The 20461-nt window shown below is 47.4% G+C and overlaps 1 protein-coding gene across 1 annotated transcript; it reads left to right on the top strand.

Moving 5' to 3' along the window:
• Nucleotides 1-1445: 1445 nt before the first annotated feature.
• Nucleotides 1446-20274, top strand: PRPH2 (peripherin 2). The gene is made up of 3 exons (XM_019457141.2): nt 1446-2302; nt 15178-15424; nt 18329-20274. Exons 1-3 carry the CDS (start codon nt 1722-1724, stop codon nt 18539-18541), a joined length of 1041 nt encoding a protein of 346 aa, XP_019312686.1. The 5' UTR covers nt 1446-1721; the 3' UTR covers nt 18542-20274.
• Nucleotides 20275-20461: the final 187 nt, after the last annotated feature.

Here is a 20461-nt window from a genome sequence, read left to right on the forward strand (position 1 = left end):
TTAGTGGAATATTATTCAGCAATTAATAGAAATGAGCCATCAAGCCACAAAAAAGACATGAAGAGACACCAAGTGCATACTGCTAAGGGAAATAAATCAGTCTGAAAAGGCTATGATTCCAATTATATGACATTCTGGAAAAGGTAACACTGTAGAGCCTGGCTGCCCGGAGTTGGGAAGGGAGGAAAGGAGGAAGGAATAGGTGGAACATGAGATTGTTAAGAGCAGTGAAATTTTCCTATCCGATTCTATATGATCTGATAATAGTGGATGTGTGACATTATGCATTTGGCAAAGCTCGCAGAATGTAAAATACAACAAGCAAGACCTAATGTAAACTATGGGCTTTAGTTAATAATAACAATAATACCAATATTTGTTCATTAGTTATAACAAATGTACCACACAGACGCAACATGGTAATTCTAGGGAAAACTGGTTGTGGGAAAGGAGTTTATGGGAATTCTCTGTACTTTCTTTTCAATTTTTTTCCAATTAAAAAATTTTAATGTTTGTTTTTGAGAGAGAGAGAGAGAGAGAGAGAGAGAGAGAGAGAGAGCATGCGAGCAGGGGAGGGGCAGAGAGAGAGGGAGACACAGAATCCAGAATCCGAAGCAGGCTCCAGGCTCTGAGCTGTTGGCACAGAGCCTGACGCGGGGCTTGAACTCACAAACCGTGAGACCATGACCTGAGCTGAAGTCGGATGCTTAACTGACCGAACCACCCAGGTGCCCCTCGAAAAAAAATTTTTTTTTGGTTTTGGTAAACCTAAAACTGCCTTAAGAAATAAAATCTGCTAATTAAAAAAAAAATTACAGACTCATCATTTCTATCTCCATTTCTATTATTTTTGTTTATACTGTTGGGTGACAGAATTTTGATAGATGCTCAATCCAATGGATCAAATTTGGTCTTTTATTATCTTACTTGCACTTCCCTGTGTTCTACTCAGATTGAACATCTTTTCCAGATTGGACTTTTCAAGTTTGCCTGCTATAAATCATCTGTTCCTGTCTTTTACCTGTTTTGCCAGTCAATTTTTGATCTTTTGACTGTGCAATTGTGGGGGTTTTAAAAAAACAAACGCTTACTAATTTATTTTTTTACGTGTTGTAACTGTTTTCTTACAATCTGTCATTTCTTTTTCAACTAGGATGACAATGTCTTTTGTCTCATAGAAAGTTTCAGATTTGAAGGAGTTTGGCCTGGAAACGGGCTTCTGGGGAGACCCGTGATCTGAGCCAGACCTCAGGGAGAGCCCATTCCCCTGGCCAGTCTTGTTTCTGTTCCTGATTCTTCATGTTGAACCCAGAGCTCTCTGCTCCGGGGCGTTCGTGGAAGCTCCTTCTGGCCATGTTCTGAAACTAGCACGGCTTTATCTAATGGGATGAAGCTGGCTAAAGAGATTAGCGTGAGGTCTTGTGGACCCCACTTTTAATCTGCAGCGTTCAGGCTCTCCCTCCTTGGCTGGGAAGGACGCTGCCGCAACACCGCGGAGACTGGCCCCTTCATGAGCGGCGACTCTGAGGCCCCTGTTACCACTACTGAGTTAACGGGGGTCCCGGGCTAAGGGGCTCAACATGGGCAGCTCCCGGAGCAGCTCCCTGAAGCGTGGGCCACCTGCTCCCTTCCCAAGGCCCTGAATCTTCAGCCCCCAGGCTCACTAAGGTCAGGAGTGGTTGCTGTGTCCTGGGAAGCTGCCTAGACTGCACCCAGCAAGTATGGCGCTGCTGAAAGTCAAGTTTGACCAGAAGAAGCGGGTCAAGTTGGCCCAAGGGCTCTGGCTTATGAACTGGCTCTCCGTGTTGGCTGGTATCGTCATCTTCAGCCTAGGGCTGTTCCTTAAGATCGAGCTGCGGAAGAGGAGTGATGTGATGAATAATTCAGAGAGCCATTTTGTGCCCAACTCCTTGATAGGGATGGGGGTGCTGTCCTGCGTCTTCAACTCTCTGGCTGGCAAGATCTGCTATGACGCCCTGGACCCCTCCAAGTATGCCAAGTGGAAGCCCTGGCTGAAGTCGTATCTGGTCGTCTGTGTCCTCTTCAACATTGTCCTCTTCCTGGTGGCCCTCTGCTGCTTCCTAATGCGGGGCTCCCTGGAGAGCACCCTGGCCCACGGGCTCAAGAATGGCATGAAGTACTACCGAGACACAGACACCCCCGGCCGGTGTTTCATGAAGAAGACCATCGACCTGCTACAGATCGAGTTCAAATGCTGCGGCAACAATGGCTTTCGAGATTGGTTTGAGATTCAGTGGATCAGCAATCGTTACCTGGACTTCTCCTCCAAAGAAGTCAAAGAGTGAGTGCTCTCCAGTCCTGGGGTCAGAGCTAGCTGGGGACTCGGAGGCCCATGGGGTGCTCTGTGTGCACGACTTAGTACTGTGTGTGTGAGGCTGGATTCAGCTGGCCCATATGAAATTGCCAATACGCTAACATTTTTGACCTATAAAGATGGCGGTATCATACACTCAACCTAATGTCCGGCTAAGGTGGGAGGAAGGTGTCAAGTTATATAAGTTGCTTGGACAGGAGTCTCCAGGGAGGAAGCCCCAGCCAGGCATGTGTGTCTACTTCATACCGTAGGGATGAGGCACTCATAGATGACATCTACTGAGACGTTATTTGGCTTTTTTGTCTTGTTCACTCGATGTTGATGGGTTCAGTCCCAGAAGCTTAAATTCCCTGGTGAGTTCCCTTGTTTTCCAACCTTCTGACACCAGCATCCACTCTCAAGGTGTTCGTCCTTGGGTGTGGTGGCAAGAGCAGAGGACAGGGCAGTCAGGAAGTCTAGGCTGTAGGTTTGGCTGTATAATTTGGCTGTAAATTAGCTTGTGATCTTGGGTGAGTGGCTTGCCACTCTGGATTCTTGCTTGCCCATTTAAAAAAAAATTTTTTTTTAGTGTTTATTTACTTTTGAGAGAGAGAGAGAGACAGAGAGACAAAGCAGGAGAGGGGGAGTGACAGAGAGAGAAGGAGACACGGAATCTGAAGCAGGCTCCAGGCTCTGAGCTCTCAGCACAGAGCCCGATGTGGGGCTTGAACCCACAAACCGCGAGATCATGACCCAAGCTGAAGTTGGACGCCTAACGGACTGAGCCAACCAGGCGCCCCATTCCTTGCCCATCTTTAAAATGAAGGCATTGGAATAATTTTTTAAACTAATTAATTTTTTTAGTAATCTCTATACCCAACCTGGGGCTCAAACTCACGATCAAGAGTCCCGTGCTTCTCCAACTGAGCTGGCCAGGCACCCCTGGAACAGATAATCTTGGAGGTCACCTCCTAGCTCTGTCTAGCGTCTGGCATACAGCAAGTGCTTATTAAATGCCTGCTGGTGTTTATTTCTTGAATCATGATAGTGTGAGGCGATAAAGTTTCTGAAGTATTTGTGGTGTGTGTAAAAATAAAATCCTGAAGTGTGATGTAGGGAGGTACTGGTGAGGAACAGAGAAACTCATCCTTTGTGCTAGAGGTAATAGCGGCTCACTCCAGCACACTGTTCTTCCCAAGAGACTCGCTGTTGTGGGTCTCAGGTCATTTTCTAGGGAAAGGGCAGCCGGTCCTGAGACACTGGCTTTTCTTTTACCTCTTCTTTCCATCCCGCTCAACCCCTTCCCTGGCTGAGGCGAGGGGTCCGAATGGCTTTCCTGAGTAAGGCGGGCAAGTCCAAGGGAACTTGCATGCAGGGTGCCGGGCATACTAACAGCAGGGCATGGCCGGAGCCCGGACAACACCCACGAAGCCCAGATGGCTAGCTTAGCTGCACCTCACATGGAAGGGAAGTCAGATTGAAGGTCATTGCTTGGGATTCTATTTTTTCCGTGGGTGAGGATTACTGTTACAAATCCCTAGTTAAGGAGAGGCTTATAAATGGCTCTGCCCTTCCGAGGTGACAGGCCTGCAGGGACGGCACAAGGTGGCATGATTTGCACAAGCTGCCCCAGGAGGGATGAGCAGAATTCCTGGGGATGGGGGTGGGAGAGGAGGAGAAGCTGAAGGTACAAACAGCCTTTGTGAGCAAATAAGAAAGAGCTATCATTTTTTTCCTGTCATGTTCCTTGATTGCCTTCTGCACCGATTTGTCATTGGAGAGACTTACAGAATCTCTCCGTAATCCCCAAATCTCCTTTTGTCCTAGAGCAGAGAAATTCTCCAGGTTGCTCTACTCTCAGTGGTTGGCAGGTCTAAATTTTCAGTCAAACCGTAAGCTTGATCAGAACCACCTCCATGCAGGGTAGCTGGCTGGTTCAATCGGAGCATGAGACTCTTTATCTCAGGGTGTAAGTTTGAGCCCCATGTTGAGTACAGAGATTACTTAAAAATAAAATCTTACAAACTAAAAGCAAAAAAAAAAAAAAAAAACACCCCCAAAACAAAACCCCCCACCTCCATGCTTCATACCAACTTGTTGGAGTGAAACTATCTTAACTCCAGTGACCTGAACAGTTTCTCTGTTACACAAGAAAATATGGTGACAACATTAAGAGAAACGAAAACAGGAAAAGGAATTCAAGCCAGGTTCTCACCCACAAAAAAGAAAATGGCTTTCATTTTTCCACATTCCCGTTCAGTCACCTGAACACTTACATAATAAATACTGTAACCATGGTATAAATACAACTGAGCACCCCATTTGGTAATCTGATAATATAGTATTTGCATAATGTCCAAAACAATTATGCCCCCCCCCACCCAGCTTTGTTTAAATATAATTGACAAGTAACATTATGTACGGTCAAGGTGCAGAAGGCATTAATTTGATACACTTATATTACCACCCTACCATTAGCTAATACTTGCATTACGGCACATAATTGCCATTGCTTTCTTGCGGCGAGAACATTCAAGGTCCACTCTCTTAGCGACTTTCAAGTACATAATACAGTATTGTTTTTTTTTTTTAATTTTAGTTTTTTAAATTTACATCCAAATTAGTTGGCATCTAGTGCAACAATGATTTCAGGAGTAGATTCCTTAGTGCCTCTTACCCATTTAGCCCATCCCCCCTCCCACAACCCCTCCAGTAACCCTGTTTTTTTCTCCTTATTTATAAATCTCTTCTGTTTTGTCCCCCTCCCTGTTTTTATATTCTTTTTGTTTCCCTTCCCTTATGTTCATCTGTTTTATCTCTTAAAGTCCTCATATGAGTGAAGTCGTATGATTTTTGTCTTTCTCTGACTCACTAATTTCACTTAGCATCATACCCTCCAGTTCCATCCATGTAGTTGTAAATGGCAAGATTTCATTCTTTTTGATTGCCGAGGAATACTCCATGGTATATATATACCACATCTTCTTTATCCATTCATCCATCGATGGACATTTGGGCCCTTTCCATACTTTGGCTATTGTCGATAGTGCTGCTATAAACATGGGGTGCATGTGTCCCTTCGAAACAGCACACCTGTATCCCTTGGATAAATGCCTAGTGGTGCAATTGCTGGGTCGTAGGGTAGTTCTATTTTTAGTTTTTTCCATACTGTTTTCCAGAGTGGCTGCACCAGCTTGCATTCCCACATAATACGGTATTGTTAACTATGATCCCCAGGCCGTACATGAGATCCCCACAACTTACTCACCTTAAAACTGGAAGTTTGTAACCTTTGACCAGTCTCTTCCCTTCCCTCTCCCTGCCCTCAGCGACTGCCATGCTAGCCTCTGTTTCTAGATGTTTGGCTTTTCAGATTTTACATGCAAGTGATGTCATCCAGGACTTGTCTAAAATGATCATGTTTAATTGGTGCATCATATTATACTCAGGGAGGACCTTAGGTTGTTCTTCTTTGCTTCTGTTAGAATACCAAGCTTCTTTTGAGGCTTTTGCCCCTCTGTCTCTCTCCTACTTCCCTTAGGCTAAGCTTCCGGGAAGAAACTGTACCTTGGTTTTAACTTGCCACAAAGCTGGTCTCAAGACACAATGGTAGACCTGAAATGCCTCACCTAGAGTCACACTCCTGTGCTGCTGAGGGTACAGCCTGATAGGGTCACTGTTGCAGAGAGAGGACCACCTCACTGTGTCCCACAAACTCTCACATTAATGACAGTGGGCAACACCTGTAAGCGAGGGCAGGCTCCTCGGTGCTGTGTCTAGAAAGCTTCATGGGGCTGGATTTGCCTGAGGGCCAGCGCTGGCACAACCTTTATCTGTTGGTGGGAAGAAGGAAGGAAGAAATGAATGAGACAACGTGGAGAGGCACTTTTTCCCTCCCTTTCCCTGGACGCTCAAATTGTTTCCTGTTCTTATCTTCACTGCTTTACTTAGGAGGATTATTAAGTTTACCGGACAAAGCTGACTCCCCAAATCCTCCCCTGAACCATATAAAGTGTATTTCTTTCTTTTTTTTTTGAGAGGCCAAGCATTGAGAAGTGGTAAGCACTTACCTTTTTCTGGCTTTTCTCAGCAGCACCCTCAGGGCGAGGATCCAGGAGCAGAAGCAAAGAGAAGCAGGGGTGGGGCCTAGCAGGAGGGCAGGTTGAGGGAGTTGGGTCATTCTTCCACCAAGATTTTTTTTTTAATGTTTATTTGTTTTTGAGAGGGAGAGAGAGCATGAGCAGGGGAGGGGCAGAGAAAGAGAGGGAGACAGAATCTGAAGCAGGCTCCAGGCTCTGAGCTGTCAGCCCAGAGCCCGATGCGGGGCTCGAACCCACAAATCGCGAGATCATGACCTGAGCTGAAGTTGGTCGCTCAACCAACTGAGCAACCCAGGCGCCCCTTCCACCGAGATTTTTTAAAAGTAATGCTTCAGGGGCGCCTGGGTGGCTCAGTCGGTTAAGCGCCGACTTCAGCTCAGGTCGCGATCTTGCGGTCTGTGAGTTCGAGCCCTGCATCGGGCTCTGGGCTGACGGCTCAGAGCCTGGAAACTGCTTCCGGTTCTGTCTCCCTCTCTCTCTGCCCCTCCCCGTTCATGCTCTATCTCTCTCTGTCTCAAAAATAAATAAACGTTAAAAAAAAATTAAAAAAAAATAAAAGGAATGCTTAATCTTTTTCTCTTTTTCCTTTCACCACCAAGTTCAGAGAGGCCAACAAAGAGGCTGGGGTGGGCCTCAGTCTCCTGGTTGACCCTGAGGACTCTGGGAGGCGATCCCGGGAGCAGTGAGCTGGCCAGAGGGTGGGAAGTCTGCAGAAAATGCACCGAGATCCTCCAGTGACACTGGTCCTGCACATGGGCAGTGCCTAGTGCCCATGACTTCTGGTCCTTCCTGCAGGCTGTGGGGGATCTCTTCCCATTTCACACCATGTACACCTCGCTGGACTGGGCTACAGGGAACATTTCCAGTCCAGCTCCTGAGAGCAGGGCTGGGTTCCTGCCCACAGGGCTCCCTAGGACCTCCTTAGGTATGCCCCCCACTACTGGTCCCCCAGGAAACTGAGCACGGAGCTTGTGGTCCCGACAAGCATGGAGGGGTGGCTGGTTTTTGGAGATTTCTCAAGGGAATCTTTAAGATCAAGGGCTGTTTCCTGAAGGCTCCTGATCTAAACAATATCAATTGAAGGCTTTTTATAAGAATTGACAACCTCCCCACCCCTCACCCCTCCAGTGGTCCCAGGTTCAAAAAGCCCAGTGGCCATCTCCCACCCCCCTATTCTGCCCCTTATCACTATATTGCCAGGTCCCACATTTATTCTGCACAAAACCCCTCTCTGGGGCGTCTGTAATTTTTGCAGGTATTGTCATCTCTATTTGATAGATAAAAGATCTGAGCCTCAGGTTAGATCTCACGGCAGGAAGCGGTGGGGGGGGGGGGTACACTTTTACAAACCAGCCTTATTGAGATACTCACATTCCTTACAACTCACTCATTTAAAGTGGATGATTCAATGGTTTTTGGCCTCTTCACAGAGCTGTGCCACTAGTCAATGCCACAGTCCACTTTAAAATGTGCTCATCACATGGCAGGGAAACCCTGTACCTTCCAGCTTTCACTCCCTAGCTTCCACGGCCCTGCTCTATAATCTCCTCTCTGTCTCTATAGACCTCCCTCTCCTGGACATCTCATTTGAATGAAATCACAGAATATTGGTCCTTTTGGGCTTGGCCTTAAAAAAAATTTTTTTTTAATGTTTATTTTTGAAAGAGAGAGAGGCAGAGAGAGAGGGAGAGAGAATCCAAAGCAGACTTCAAACTCAGCCATCAGCACAGATCCTGACATGGGGCTTGAACCCACAAACCGTCAGATCGTGACCTGAGCCGAAGTCAGAAGCTTCACCAACTGAGCCACCCAGGCGGCCCCAGGCTTGGCTTCTTTGACTTGGTATAACGTTTTCCAAGTTCAACCAGGTTGCCACATTTGTTAGAACTTCCTTCCTTTCGATGACAAAGAATCTCCCACTGTATGGAGTGCCAGGTTCTAATTCTGTTCCTCCCACTCTGCTGTGCTGCTTTGCAGCGATGTTAAAGTCACCTTGTACAGTTTCCTTGTTAAATGAATCTATGCCCTAACTGACCGAAACTTCGAATTCTCCAGGCCACTTTGGGGGTGGCGCCTCATTGTCCCCTCTCACCCCTTCTTGTCCTCCATGTTGTCCTCCTCCAGAGGGACACTGGAAGGTGTGGGCAGAGATGCTTGAGAAACTTCTGTGGATCGTGACTAGATTCCAGTGCTTCTGTGCCAGGGTCTCAGAAAATCACGAGGTAGCCGCATAGGAACCAGAGATCCCGCCCAGGCTCCCCACGGCCTTGTGCATGTGAGGCTGGGCTCTGCTCTGCCTTCTGTGTTTACTTTCTCACTGGCTCCGGTGTGGTGCTTCTGGGGGTGGGGAGATGCTCCCTTATAACTGGGGGAGGCCCTCGGAGGGAGGAGCAGAGTCCAGGGATGCTGCCTCCCTCAGCGACTGAATCTTCTTCAGAGCAAGTTATCGAGACACAGATTTGGAGTTCTCAGCCAGCGCTTCTTTTATTTTATTGCATTTCAACTTTTGTCATGGAAACTTTCAAGCATTCACAAAAGCGGAGAGATTATCCTGAATTTCCATGTACACCTTTCCTAGCTTCAACAAATATGCACATTTTTGCTTTCTTGTTTCATCTATATCCCCCTTCCAAAGACACGTTATCCCCTCTGAGTATCTTTTTTTTTTTTTTATTATTACTGATTTATTTTTTTAAATGTTTACTTTATTTTTTTAATGTTTATTTATTTTTGAGAGACAGAGAGAGAGAGAGAGCAGAGGAGGGGCAGAGTGAGGGAGACACAGAATCCGAAGCAGGCTCCAGGCTCCAAGCTGTCAGCACAGAGCCTGACGTGGGACTCGAACTCATGAACCACGAGATCATGACCTGAGCTGAAGTCAGATGCTTAACCGACTGAGCCACCCAGGTGCCCCTTAAATGTTTATTTTTGAGAGAGAGAGAGAGAGAGAGAGAGAGAGAGAGAGAGAGAGAGAGAGAGAGAGATGGAGCATGAACAGAGGAGGAGCAGAGAGACAGAGACACAGAATCCCAGAATCTGGGCTGTCAGCACAGAGCCCGATACGGGGCTCAAACTCACGAACCGTGAGATCATGACTTGAGTCGAAGTCAGACGCCCAACCGATTGAGCCCTCCAGGCGCCCCTACCCTCTGAGTATCTTAAAGCAAATCCCGACCTTCATTTCCTTTCACCTATAAATACTTTAGGAGGCATTTCTAACAGGTACAGAGGATTTGCTTGTTTTTTGCTTTTTTGTTTTTGTTTGATATAAGCACAATAGTAATCATGCCCAACAAAACCAGCAGCAATCTCATCTAATATCTGGTCTGTTCAATTTTCTCTTATTGTTTCAAAGTATCTTTTACAGTTGATTTGTTCAAATCAGGATCCAAACCAAGTCCACACTTTGCATTTGGTTCTCTGGTCTCTTTCATCTCTTTTTCTCTGTAACGGTTACTGTCCAGCCATGTGAGTACTGGAGGAACTGGGCCATTTGTTCTGAAGAGTTCATTCCTCACATTCTGGATTGAGCAGTTGCAGCCAAGTGGTGTCATCTAACTTGTTCTTCAGTCCCCTGTGTTTCCCCCACAAGCCAATAGTCAGGGCTGAGGTGTGCTTGGATTCAGGTTTGGTTTTGGCAAGAACACTTCCTAGGGTGCCCTGTGTATATCTTACTGCATCACATGAGGAGGGACATGAAGTCTTCAGCTAGTTTATGACAATTCCTTTCAAGGTCCCCATTGCTTTCTGGATAAGCAGAGCTTTAGTGTCTCGGGGTAAAAGGCCTTGGCACCAGAAACCGTCAGCCAGGAGGGCTTGGCCTCGAGCCCTCAGCCTGAGGGAAAAGCTGGCACCAAGCCCTCTCATTCTCATCCCACCCAGGGAACCTACAGGCTACAGGCTCCTTTCACTCTTCCTGACAATTTATAGACATCTCAAGAAGACTAGACCTTGGCTAGGAGCTCCCTGAGGGCTGGACTGTGTCTCCCCTCAGCTTGAGGCTCTCCAGGGGCAAGGCTGTGTCTCCCCTCAGACTGGGGCTCCCTGAGGCAGGGGTGTGTCTTCTCCTCAGCCTGGGGCTCCCTGAGGAGAAGACCCAGGTTAGCATGGGGGAGGCAGGCCTGGCTTCATGGAGGTTGTGGCTTCCCCGGACCCCCAGCCTGAGATCTGTTGGAGTCCCGCAATTCTAGAAATAGCCCTCCCTCTCCCGTAGAAGAATCACCTTGTTTACTCAGTGCTTGTCCTGGTTCTAACCACAGATTAAGGCCCCACTCACCCTCTTAAGACAAAGCTCCTTAGGTGGTGAGCTGGCTATTTATATCAGAGTATTTCCCAGGCTACAAATCTTGCTCTGCTCAGGGCTCACCAGGGCTTGTAAGGGTCTTGATTAAGGTAGGACCTGTTTTGGATATAAAGTACTGTAGGTATTGAGGGAGGACACAAACAGGAGACACAACTCTGCCCTCAGGGAGCCCCAGTCTGAGGCAGGAGACAACCCTGTCCTCAGGGAGCCTCAGTCTGAGGCAAGACAAGCCCTGACCTGAGGAATCCCCAGTCTGCGAGGGGGAGGTTGGGGGGGTGGGGGGGAGACACGGCTCTGCCTTAAGGAGACTAGCAAGGTGGCTTCCCCATTTGGGGCAGTGAGTGAGGTGAGGTGGGAAGATAAGTGGTCTCCAGAAGGCCAGTCTGCAGAGTGAGGGTAGCTCAGAGCCTCTCCTGGCCTCAGCCCACACAACTGCAGGCCTGGCCTTCACTTCAGATACACATGTACTATGTATGGGGCAAGTCTGTAGGCTTTACCCCAGCTTAGGGACACCTGAGAGTGCATAAGGAGAGAGAATGGTGGACAGGAAAGGGCTTCTGGGACAGGGAACAAGGGAGGGAATCATGCTTTCTCACAAAGTTTAAATAGAAAAGCCAACACATAGGAGAGAGACCTGTGAGGCTCTGAAAAAACTCTGAGAGGAGGAGTGGGCAACTGCTGTGGGCTGGTCTTCCACTTCCTGTTTGGCTTTGGGTGAGGCTCCGCCCTGCCCTGCTCAGGGCACCACTTCTGCCTCCATAGAACAATCTGGTGGATTGCAAGGTCCTGCCCAGGTGGCTCTGCGTGGGGCCTTCTCTGAGGGCCTGTGTCAAGCACATTCCTCACACTGCCTCATTTAAAGCTCCCCACGGCTGCCGAGAGGGGGCTGTAGTTATCCCCACCTCACACAGGTCCAGAGGATGAAGTCCCACAGATCAGAAATGTAGATTTGCGACTCAAAGGCTGGCTCCTCCCACTATACCCACTCCTCTCATGGGGACATTGGGAATGGCCCAGGTGGGATGTTGTGGTGCTGGGAGCAGGCCCAAGGGACAGCCTGCAGGTCAGGCAGAGGGACGAAGAGCATCTGAGCTCGGAGACCCCAGCCTCAAAGAGGCCTGCCGGGGCTGGTCATCGGTGGGAGACTACTGTCTGCTGAGGTGTCCAGGGACTACTGGCCCCTCAAGAGGGGGGCAGGAGACCCAAACTGACAGCCCTTCTGCTTCAGTCCTCCCACCTGGGACCACCTCGGGCCCCGCCGCCAGGTGCCGAGTTACGGGCTGCAGGGGGAGAGCAGAGTGGTTTCTGCTCCCACCGTGCTCTTGGTGCACTCAGTTGGGCTCAAGTAAGTACTTCAGTAGCAACCACTTCAGCCAGTGACAAATGTCTGATACGGCCTCAGGCCAGGGGTGAGCTCTGCCCTCACAGACATGGTTGCTATCCTCACAGAAGGCTCTCAGAGCCTCTTCCTCACAGTTGGCAGAGACCCTGCCACCCGATCACAAGTGACTATTGCCCAGTGGTGTTGAATGGTCTGTTCCATTGCCACAGCTGTTGCCTGAGGGCACACGGAGCACATGTGAAGGCTCTCGTTCCTCCACCCTGCCCAGCCTCAGCCATGAGTTCACATTCGCTGTGCACTTATTATGTGCCAGCCACGTTTCTAAGACCTTTTACACACATCCCTTCATATGATCCTCATGTCAACTCCATTTTACAGATGAGGGAGCTGAGGCCCAGAGAGGGTAAGGACCTTGTCCAGAGGGATGAGCTGGGAGTAAGTTCAGGTGTCCTGTGCACCCAGGATCACCCATTCTCTCGGCTGGGGTCCTGTCTAGGAAGTAGAGGTCAGGGACTGCAGACCATTGGAAATATGGTCACCAGAACCCAGGTGAGGACTTTTCTGGAACCAAGGAGGCCACATTGTACAGAACCTTCCTAAAGTCCTAATCATACTGATCAACAGTTCACAGAAAAGGAACCACAAATGGCTCTTCGACATATCAGAAGATACTCAACTTCATTCATAATGAGAGAAATGGCAATTGAGACAACCCTGAGATACTATTTTTCATCTCTCAGGTTGGCAAAGATCAAAAATCGAACCCGTGTGGGTACAGCATGAAGGGTACGTTCTCTTGTGCATGTCTGTTGGGGGTATGATTCTACAAACGCCAGGGAGAAATATGGCAGGGATCTAGGGCAGTCACAGATGGATCCACACTTTGATGCAGGGATGTCCCCTCTAGGAATTTACCTTCTAGATATAGCCACAATATGCACAATGTTTAAATTAACAGGAGATTGGGAAAGCCCTAAACATCTATCAGTAGGGAACTGACTAGTGCCCCAGGACCATCTGTGCAACGGCAATACCGTGTACCTCATTAAAAACCTGGAGAATACTCTCTATTGATAGATATAAAAAATCTCTAAGATACTGCTAAGGGAAAAAAGAAAGGTTCAAGACAGGACGTTATCATTTGGGTAAAAAACAAGAAGAAAAAAAACATTTGCAGAATCTGTGTTTGCTTATCAGGTATGAAGTCTTTTTAGAAGGACAGACAGTTGGCTACAGTTTGGGGGGATCTGGAGGCCAAGGGACAAGAATGAGTTGGAGATTAAACATGGACATTTCGAAGCTAAACACTGCAATTATCATTTCAATGAATGTTGAAAACAGTTTCTATTATTTATGTTTATTATTGAGGTATAGTTTACATGCAACATTAGTTTTCGGATACAACATAATGATTTGCTATTTGCATATATTGCAAAATGAGCCCCACCATGCATCTAGTTAACATCTATCACTATACCAGGTTACAGAATTTTTTTTTCTTGTGGTAAGAAACTTTTAAGATTTATTCTCTTAGCAACTTTCAATACAGCATTATTAACTATAGTCACGATGCTGTGTATTACATCCCCAGGACTTTTGGCCACTTTCACCCATTCTGCCCATCTCCCACACCTGTCCTGGCAACCACAACTTTCTTTGGTTTGTTTTTAGATTCCACATGTAAGTGAGATCATATGGTATTTGTCTTTATTATTTCACTTAGCATAATGTACTCAAGATCCACCCACATTTTTGCAAATGGCAAGATTTCTTTTTATAGAGATGAATAATATTCCAGTGTGTGTGTGTGTGTGTGTGTGTGCGCACTTGCGTGTGCGTATGTGTGTGTATGTACCAAAGTTTCTTTATCCATTCACCTATCAATGGACACTTAAGTAGTTACCATGTCTTGACTTTTGTAAATAATGCTGCAATGAACACAGGGATGCATGTATCTTTTTGATTTAATGTTTTCTTTTTTTCTTCTTCAAGATTTTATTTTTAAGTAATTTCTATACCAAATGTGGGGCTCGAACTCACAACCCCGAGATCAAGTGTTGCATGCTTCACTGACTGAGCCAGCCAGTGCCCCTGAGGTTAATGTTTTCATTTTTTTCAGATAGATACCCAGAATTGGAATTATAGTTTCTATTTTAAATAATTACATTTCTATTCTTATACTTTCTACTCTCATGTTTGTAAAAGTCTGTGCAACTTAAAAAAACCTTGTGATTCAAGATAACATGCATACACTCAGGTGCACAAATCTTAAGTGTGCAGCTTGATGAATTCTGGTGCATAAAGACACCTGGGTAACCTCACTCAGGTCAGGTAGGACACACTCAGATGCCTGATGAGGATGGGGAGAACTTTCAGAGTAAAGATGTCTGCCCCTTTTGAATTCTGAACCCACATGAATGTATGGTGCACCCTAACCAAATATATACTTACAAATGGAAGTGCAAAAGTAATACGGGCTGCAGCCTTCAGGTGAGTAAGGAGATCCCACCTGGCTAGGGGCAGAGTTCACTGTGGACAGCAAGCAAGTTGAGGGCAAGGACTGTAACTGTTTCCAGTCTCATTCCCTGTCCCTGCACAGGCCCTGGGCTACAGCAGGCCTTCTGGAAATATATACTGAACAGAACCCATCTGGCCAGAGGGAGCCTTGGTCCCTAGTGACTTTTTAGAGGTAAGGTTGCAGAGGGGCTGGGGGGCAAAGGCTGTTGGCCACGAACGCTAGGCAGTCCTGTTCCAGTCACCACCTGTCCTACCAGGCTGACATGGTTCCAAGAAATTGCTGCATGCAGAGGCCTGGCAGTACAAAACGTGGTTGGATGCATTTCTGTATTCCTTATTTACTCGCTTCTTGGTTTATCATCTGTCTCAATCCTCAAGAACACAAACTCTAGGAAGTAGGGACATTGGTTCTCTAGTGTCATTTCTCCACCTTCAGCTTCTAGAACAGTGGCTGGCACATAGTAGGTGCCTTTATTATTTCACGAATGAATGGATGGATGGATGGATGGATGAATGAATATTACAGCTTTTCAGAGCTGTGGGATGGGAGGAACTGGCCCCTGGTGAGAAGTCTGAGAAGCCCCTAATCTTTCTCCTCCAGTCGCATCAAGAGCAATGTGGATGGGCGATACCTGGTGGATGGTGTTCCCTTCAGCTGCTGCAACCCCAACTCGCCACGGCCCTGCATTCAGTACCAGCTCACCAACAATTCGGCTCACTACAGCTACAACCACCAGACAGAGGAGCTCAACCTGTGGGTGCGTGGCTGCAGGGCCGCCCTGCTAAGCTACTACGGCAGCCTCATGAACTCCATGGGTGCCGTCACACTCCTCGTCTGGCTCTTTGAGGTAGGCTCTGGGCCAGCTGGGGGCGAGGGGAGTGGGGGTCACCTGCCCCTTTTGGATTTAATGGGTGGGGCCCAGCCTGGAGCGCTTGCCTCTCTCCTCAGAAGCAGCCCTCAGCCTTGCTGTGGGTGAGGCAGGCAGGCCTAAGTTTAAACCCCAGCACCTCTACTATTTTTTGTTTCTTTCCTGTCACTCAAAAAATAATTGATAGAGGTGAAATTCACAGAACAGAAAATGAACCATTTTAAAGTGAGCAATGTAATGGCATTTAGTACATTCACAATGTTGTACAACTACTACAACATCCGCTACCACCTCTATCTAGTTGTAAAACATTTCCATCACTCCCAAAGAGAAGCTCCTATCCATTAAGCAGTGTACTTCCCATCTCCCGCCCCCCTGCCTCCCACCCCTCCAGCCCCTGGAAACCATTAATCTGTGTTCCAGCTTTGTGGATTTATCCATCCTGGACAAAATTTTATATAAATGCCATGAAAATATGTGACCTTTTCTGTCTGCCTTCTTTCACTTTGCATGTTTTAGAGGTTCATCATGTGCCTTTGTTTTTTCAGTCTGGGGTCTTGGAAAGTTACTTAACATCTCTTTATATGGGACCGACAGCACTTAGCTTTGGGATTCCTGGGGGGGAACAGGGGGTGATATGTATTATGTCCAGGAAATGGGAGCTATTTGGATTTGTGCTTCTCTCAAGATTCTGGTAGCAATTTACCTGTTATTCGAACTATTTGTGGATTTATCTGATTTCACCTATAAGGCTTAATTCCTCTCTGTACAGAACTTGGGATGTAGCAAGATGTCATTCATTCATTTATCTGAGTTATTTCTTAAACACCTGAGTGCTGGGCGCTGTCCCGGGTGCTGAATGAGAGCAAGTGTTTGTGAGTGGTAAACCAAGGTGGTACAGAGGGTGACTCAGGGGCTCTGGCTTTCAGCTGGCAGCAGAAAATCCACTCCAAAATCCAGAAGTCCAAAACCAGAAATATCAGTGGGGAAAGTTTGCCCATTAGAGGAGATTCACTGAAAGTTTCCTTTAAGTAAGTCGCTCCCTTAGTGCTATGGAATTTAACATGTAGCTGTGCCCTGGGCTGAGATGACTACTTCTAACTCACCACATCACACTGCAGGTACTGTATTGTCTGGGGGTAGGCTGGCTGGGGAAGGGAGGGTTTCTTTTCATGTCAAGGCAAATGAATGACGTTTTACTGGTTGTTGACTACTTGAGGCACAGTCTTGGGAATGACTGGGTAGAGCGAGGTGAGAAGCTTACTGCTGGAAGGTCAGAAGCTCATGTACCCTGAAAACCCATGAAAAGACTGAAAGGCTAACAGTGGGAAAACAGGGTTCCACTGGCTGCCTCTCAGTTTCCTCGCCTTTCCAGGAAGCTAGTGACTGTATGAGATGAGGACCAGCTCACCGGGAACAGGGAGTAAATGCTCTTGACTTTTAGCTGAGGCCTTCAGTTAGCAGAGCTCTGTGATGGGCATGAGGATGGCTAAAGTAAGATAGGGCTCTGGCTTGAGCCTTGCTCTCCTGGGCCTCACAATCCAGTTAGGAGGTGACATCTAACTCATGAACCAAAGGGAGGACCATGACCAAGTGCAAAATTCATAATGCAGCAGTGGGCCTACTTCAGGAAAGGAGGAGGGAATCAGAGTAGGAGTATGTACACCAGGAGGACGTCCTGGAGGAGGTGAGTTTTTTCACCATAAACATTATAGTAAACTTTCAACGGACAATGACAATAACGAAAACCTAAAACATCAATCACTAATGTCATCCACCACTGCAATTATAAAGTGCTCCCATAGCATTCATTTAGTAGATGTTTACTGAAGCCCTACCACCACCGGGTGCTGTTCTATGGGCTGGGAGACTGAGTGAACAAGATGCATCGGGGGTGGACGGTCTCCATGAGCAGGCCTCGCCAGCTCAGAGTTTGTTATACCACGAAAGGAGAAATGTAAGAGAGTAAAGCGGGAATCTATGTAGAAACAAAGGGTAACACGATACATTGGAAAGATGCAAACAGTACTTACCACACTAATAACCAATTACAGCTGACACATCTATTCATCCTTACTGGGCACCACGTACAATGCTCTACACATCCTGACATGTCACAGCATGCACAAGAGGCAGGAGACACTCCATCTGAAAATTTGCAAACCACATGAGTAAACTGAGGTTTCTTACTCACATGGCTGGCTAAGTATCAGGACTGGGGTTTGAACCCAGGCATTTTGGCACCACAGCCTGCTACAGCGACTGCTAGTGAACAAACGCAAACAAATCACCCACTCATCCCCACACTAATCAAAATAGCAGAAGTAGAAGGAAACCACATATGATAATATTGCTTGCCGAAAAGGAGGTGACTTTTTAATTCTGTCTAGCAAATAGTTTACCCAACACCTCATATGTGCCAAACAATGTGCTAGGAACGGGATGGGCGTGCAAGGAGGAGAAACCTAGGACTAATCCCCCCAGAACGGGTGAGACTGGAGAGAAAGAGGAGGCAGAATGGGTAGCAGGGTCACTCACTGAGGGCTGAAGCTGAATTGAAGGGGGAGCGTGGAGAGGAACAACATTTAAGGCAAACAACAAGAGGTAAAGGCTGGTGAGAAGAAAGTGTGGATGGGACCCAAAGAAGCCCAGGGTGGCCAGAAAGGCAGGAGAATAGGGCTGGAGATGAGGCTGGAGAAAAGACAGCTATTTTGAGCACCAGGCCAGGCTGGTGGGCAGGCCCTCACCAACCCAGACTCAGCAGAGCCTGTCACACTCGAAGGGCCCCCGGGGTGAAGAGGCTGGTGGCTTCCAGGGTTTCCTAACAACCTCAGTCCCCACCTACTTCTCCCAGACCTCCTCTAAGTCTCTTCTCCCCACCAGGTGTCCATCACAATTGGCCTACGCTACCTGCACACAGCACTGGAAAGTGTGTCGAACCCCGAAGACCTTGAGTGCGAGAGTGAGGGCTGGCTTCTGGAAAAGAGCGTGTCGGAGACTTGGAAGGCCCTTCTGGAGAGCTTGAAAAAGCTGGGCAAGAGTAACCAGGTGGAAGCCGAGGGTGCAGACGCAGGCCAGGCCCCAGAGGCTGGCTGATGGCCCTGGGCCCCCTCCCCTCCTGAACACTGAGAAGTAGCGGACTCCAAGAAAGTGGATACCCCACTTATCCAATCTGAATCTCCCAAGGAGGGCAGCCATCTTACTACAGAGACTCTTTCTGATGGTGGGATTTAAAGTTTAGGGTCCCTAAAACCATTTGGCAAACATTTATTGAATGACTTAAAATATTAGTGAATGAGCCCCGGCTCAGGCCCACTACTTCCCGATATGCCCTCATGGTGGACTCAGGGCGCCTCTCAGTGGATCACTCTTCATAGCACATGAATTCAGTTCCACCCTGAGGCTACTACTGGCTGCACTGAGGGCAACTCCCCTTTTTAAGAGTTTGCCATTACAGGCTCCAAGTTGTTTCATTCTACATCCAAAGTGTCACTTGGTGCATAAGCACAGGAGTCTGAAAAATGTACTGGCCATGTCGTCATTCTTCTGTTTTTAAATGCCAAGACTGACAGGACAGCCATTTTGCTTGTGTAATTGTGCAGGGCGGGGGATAGTTATACTTTTCTAAGAGTAATAGGCTCTCCAAAGCACTGAGGGCCCACGAGAGGAATTCTTCAATCATGGGGCAAGAGAACTTAAAGACAGGGGATTATTTTCCTCACCAAAAACATAGTTAAAGGCTACTCTTGTGTCACATCCCCATGCCCTCGCTTAGCCTGGAGTGAGCTATGGGCTGAGGAAGTCAGGTTGTTGGCTGTTCCGGCAACATCACGCCCCTGAAGTGCCAGGTGACCTCCTTTGGCTTGTCTGTGGAAGCACTGGACTAGGTGGCTGCTCTTCACTGGAAGAGGAGTAACAATGAGACAAGAGTCTACCCTCTGGACACTGGGCCTCTCCTCTTAGACCCACACAGGTGGCCACAACAGCCCACACGGGTGACACTAATGGTCTACAGTGGAGGGCAAAGCATCCTCTGGAAGCTTCTTCCTGTTTCCTTCCCCAGATACCTATCCTGCAAAGCAGTATTTCTGGAATGCCTCTGTATTAAAGATTCTTTGAAACTCAGTCCATCTTCCTGAGCTAGTGACTCCAAGAGAAATTTTACCTTCTTTCAGGGAAGAGAGAAAAGGGAAGCTTTTAGGGGAAGGAGAGAACGGCTTCATTGTTGTGCTGAGTGTTCATTGGGGAGACAATAAGACTTTGGGTGCTGCCTGGGGCATGTTCTGGGGCTCTCATTCTCCCAGGCATTAAAACATTTGGACACTCTTGCTCTTGGGGCACCTGGGTGGCTCAGTCAGTTAAGCATCTGACTTTGGTCATGATCTCACGGGTTCGTGAGTTCAAGCCTCGTGTTGGGCTCTGTGCTGACAGCTCAGAGCCTGAAGCCTGCTTCAGATTCTATGTCTCCCTCTCTCTCTGCCCCTCCCCCGTTCAGGCTCTGTCTGTGTCTCAAAAATATATAAATACTAAAAAAAAAAAAAACAACAAAAAACCCCCCCAAAAAACCAAACCAGAACAAAACAAACATTTGGACACTCTCAGACTTTGGCCCCAGGTTTAATTTAATTAGACTTTGGAGTCTCCTTGAGACCAAAGAATGGTCCACATTGAAAATGCTGAGGTAGTCAGCCACCTCTGACAAGGGTCCTGGAACTCTCTCCCCTCGGGAGTGCTGAGAATCATCGAGAAAGTGCTGCTCTAGGCTCATGTGTAACTGTGCTGTTAACAGCTGTACGATAGACATTAAAAATTATATTGTGTGAAAATCACTTGTGTTAAACACTGTCTTAGCCTATTCGACTGTATGTTATCACATGATTCCCAATTCTAGCCAGTATTTGTTAACAAAACCCAACTGAACCTGACCCTAAAGGGAAGCATGGTTACCAGTCAGGGCATCACCTCTCCCTCTCACCATCTCATCTGCAAGAACACTGATTATAAGGCTATCCCAAA

Source organism: Panthera pardus, unplaced genomic scaffold (genome assembly GCF_024362965.1).
Source record: "Panthera pardus isolate Hobbes unplaced genomic scaffold, ASM2436296v1 HiC_scaffold_17, whole genome shotgun sequence".
NCBI lineage: Eukaryota > Metazoa > Chordata > Mammalia > Carnivora > Felidae > Panthera > Panthera pardus.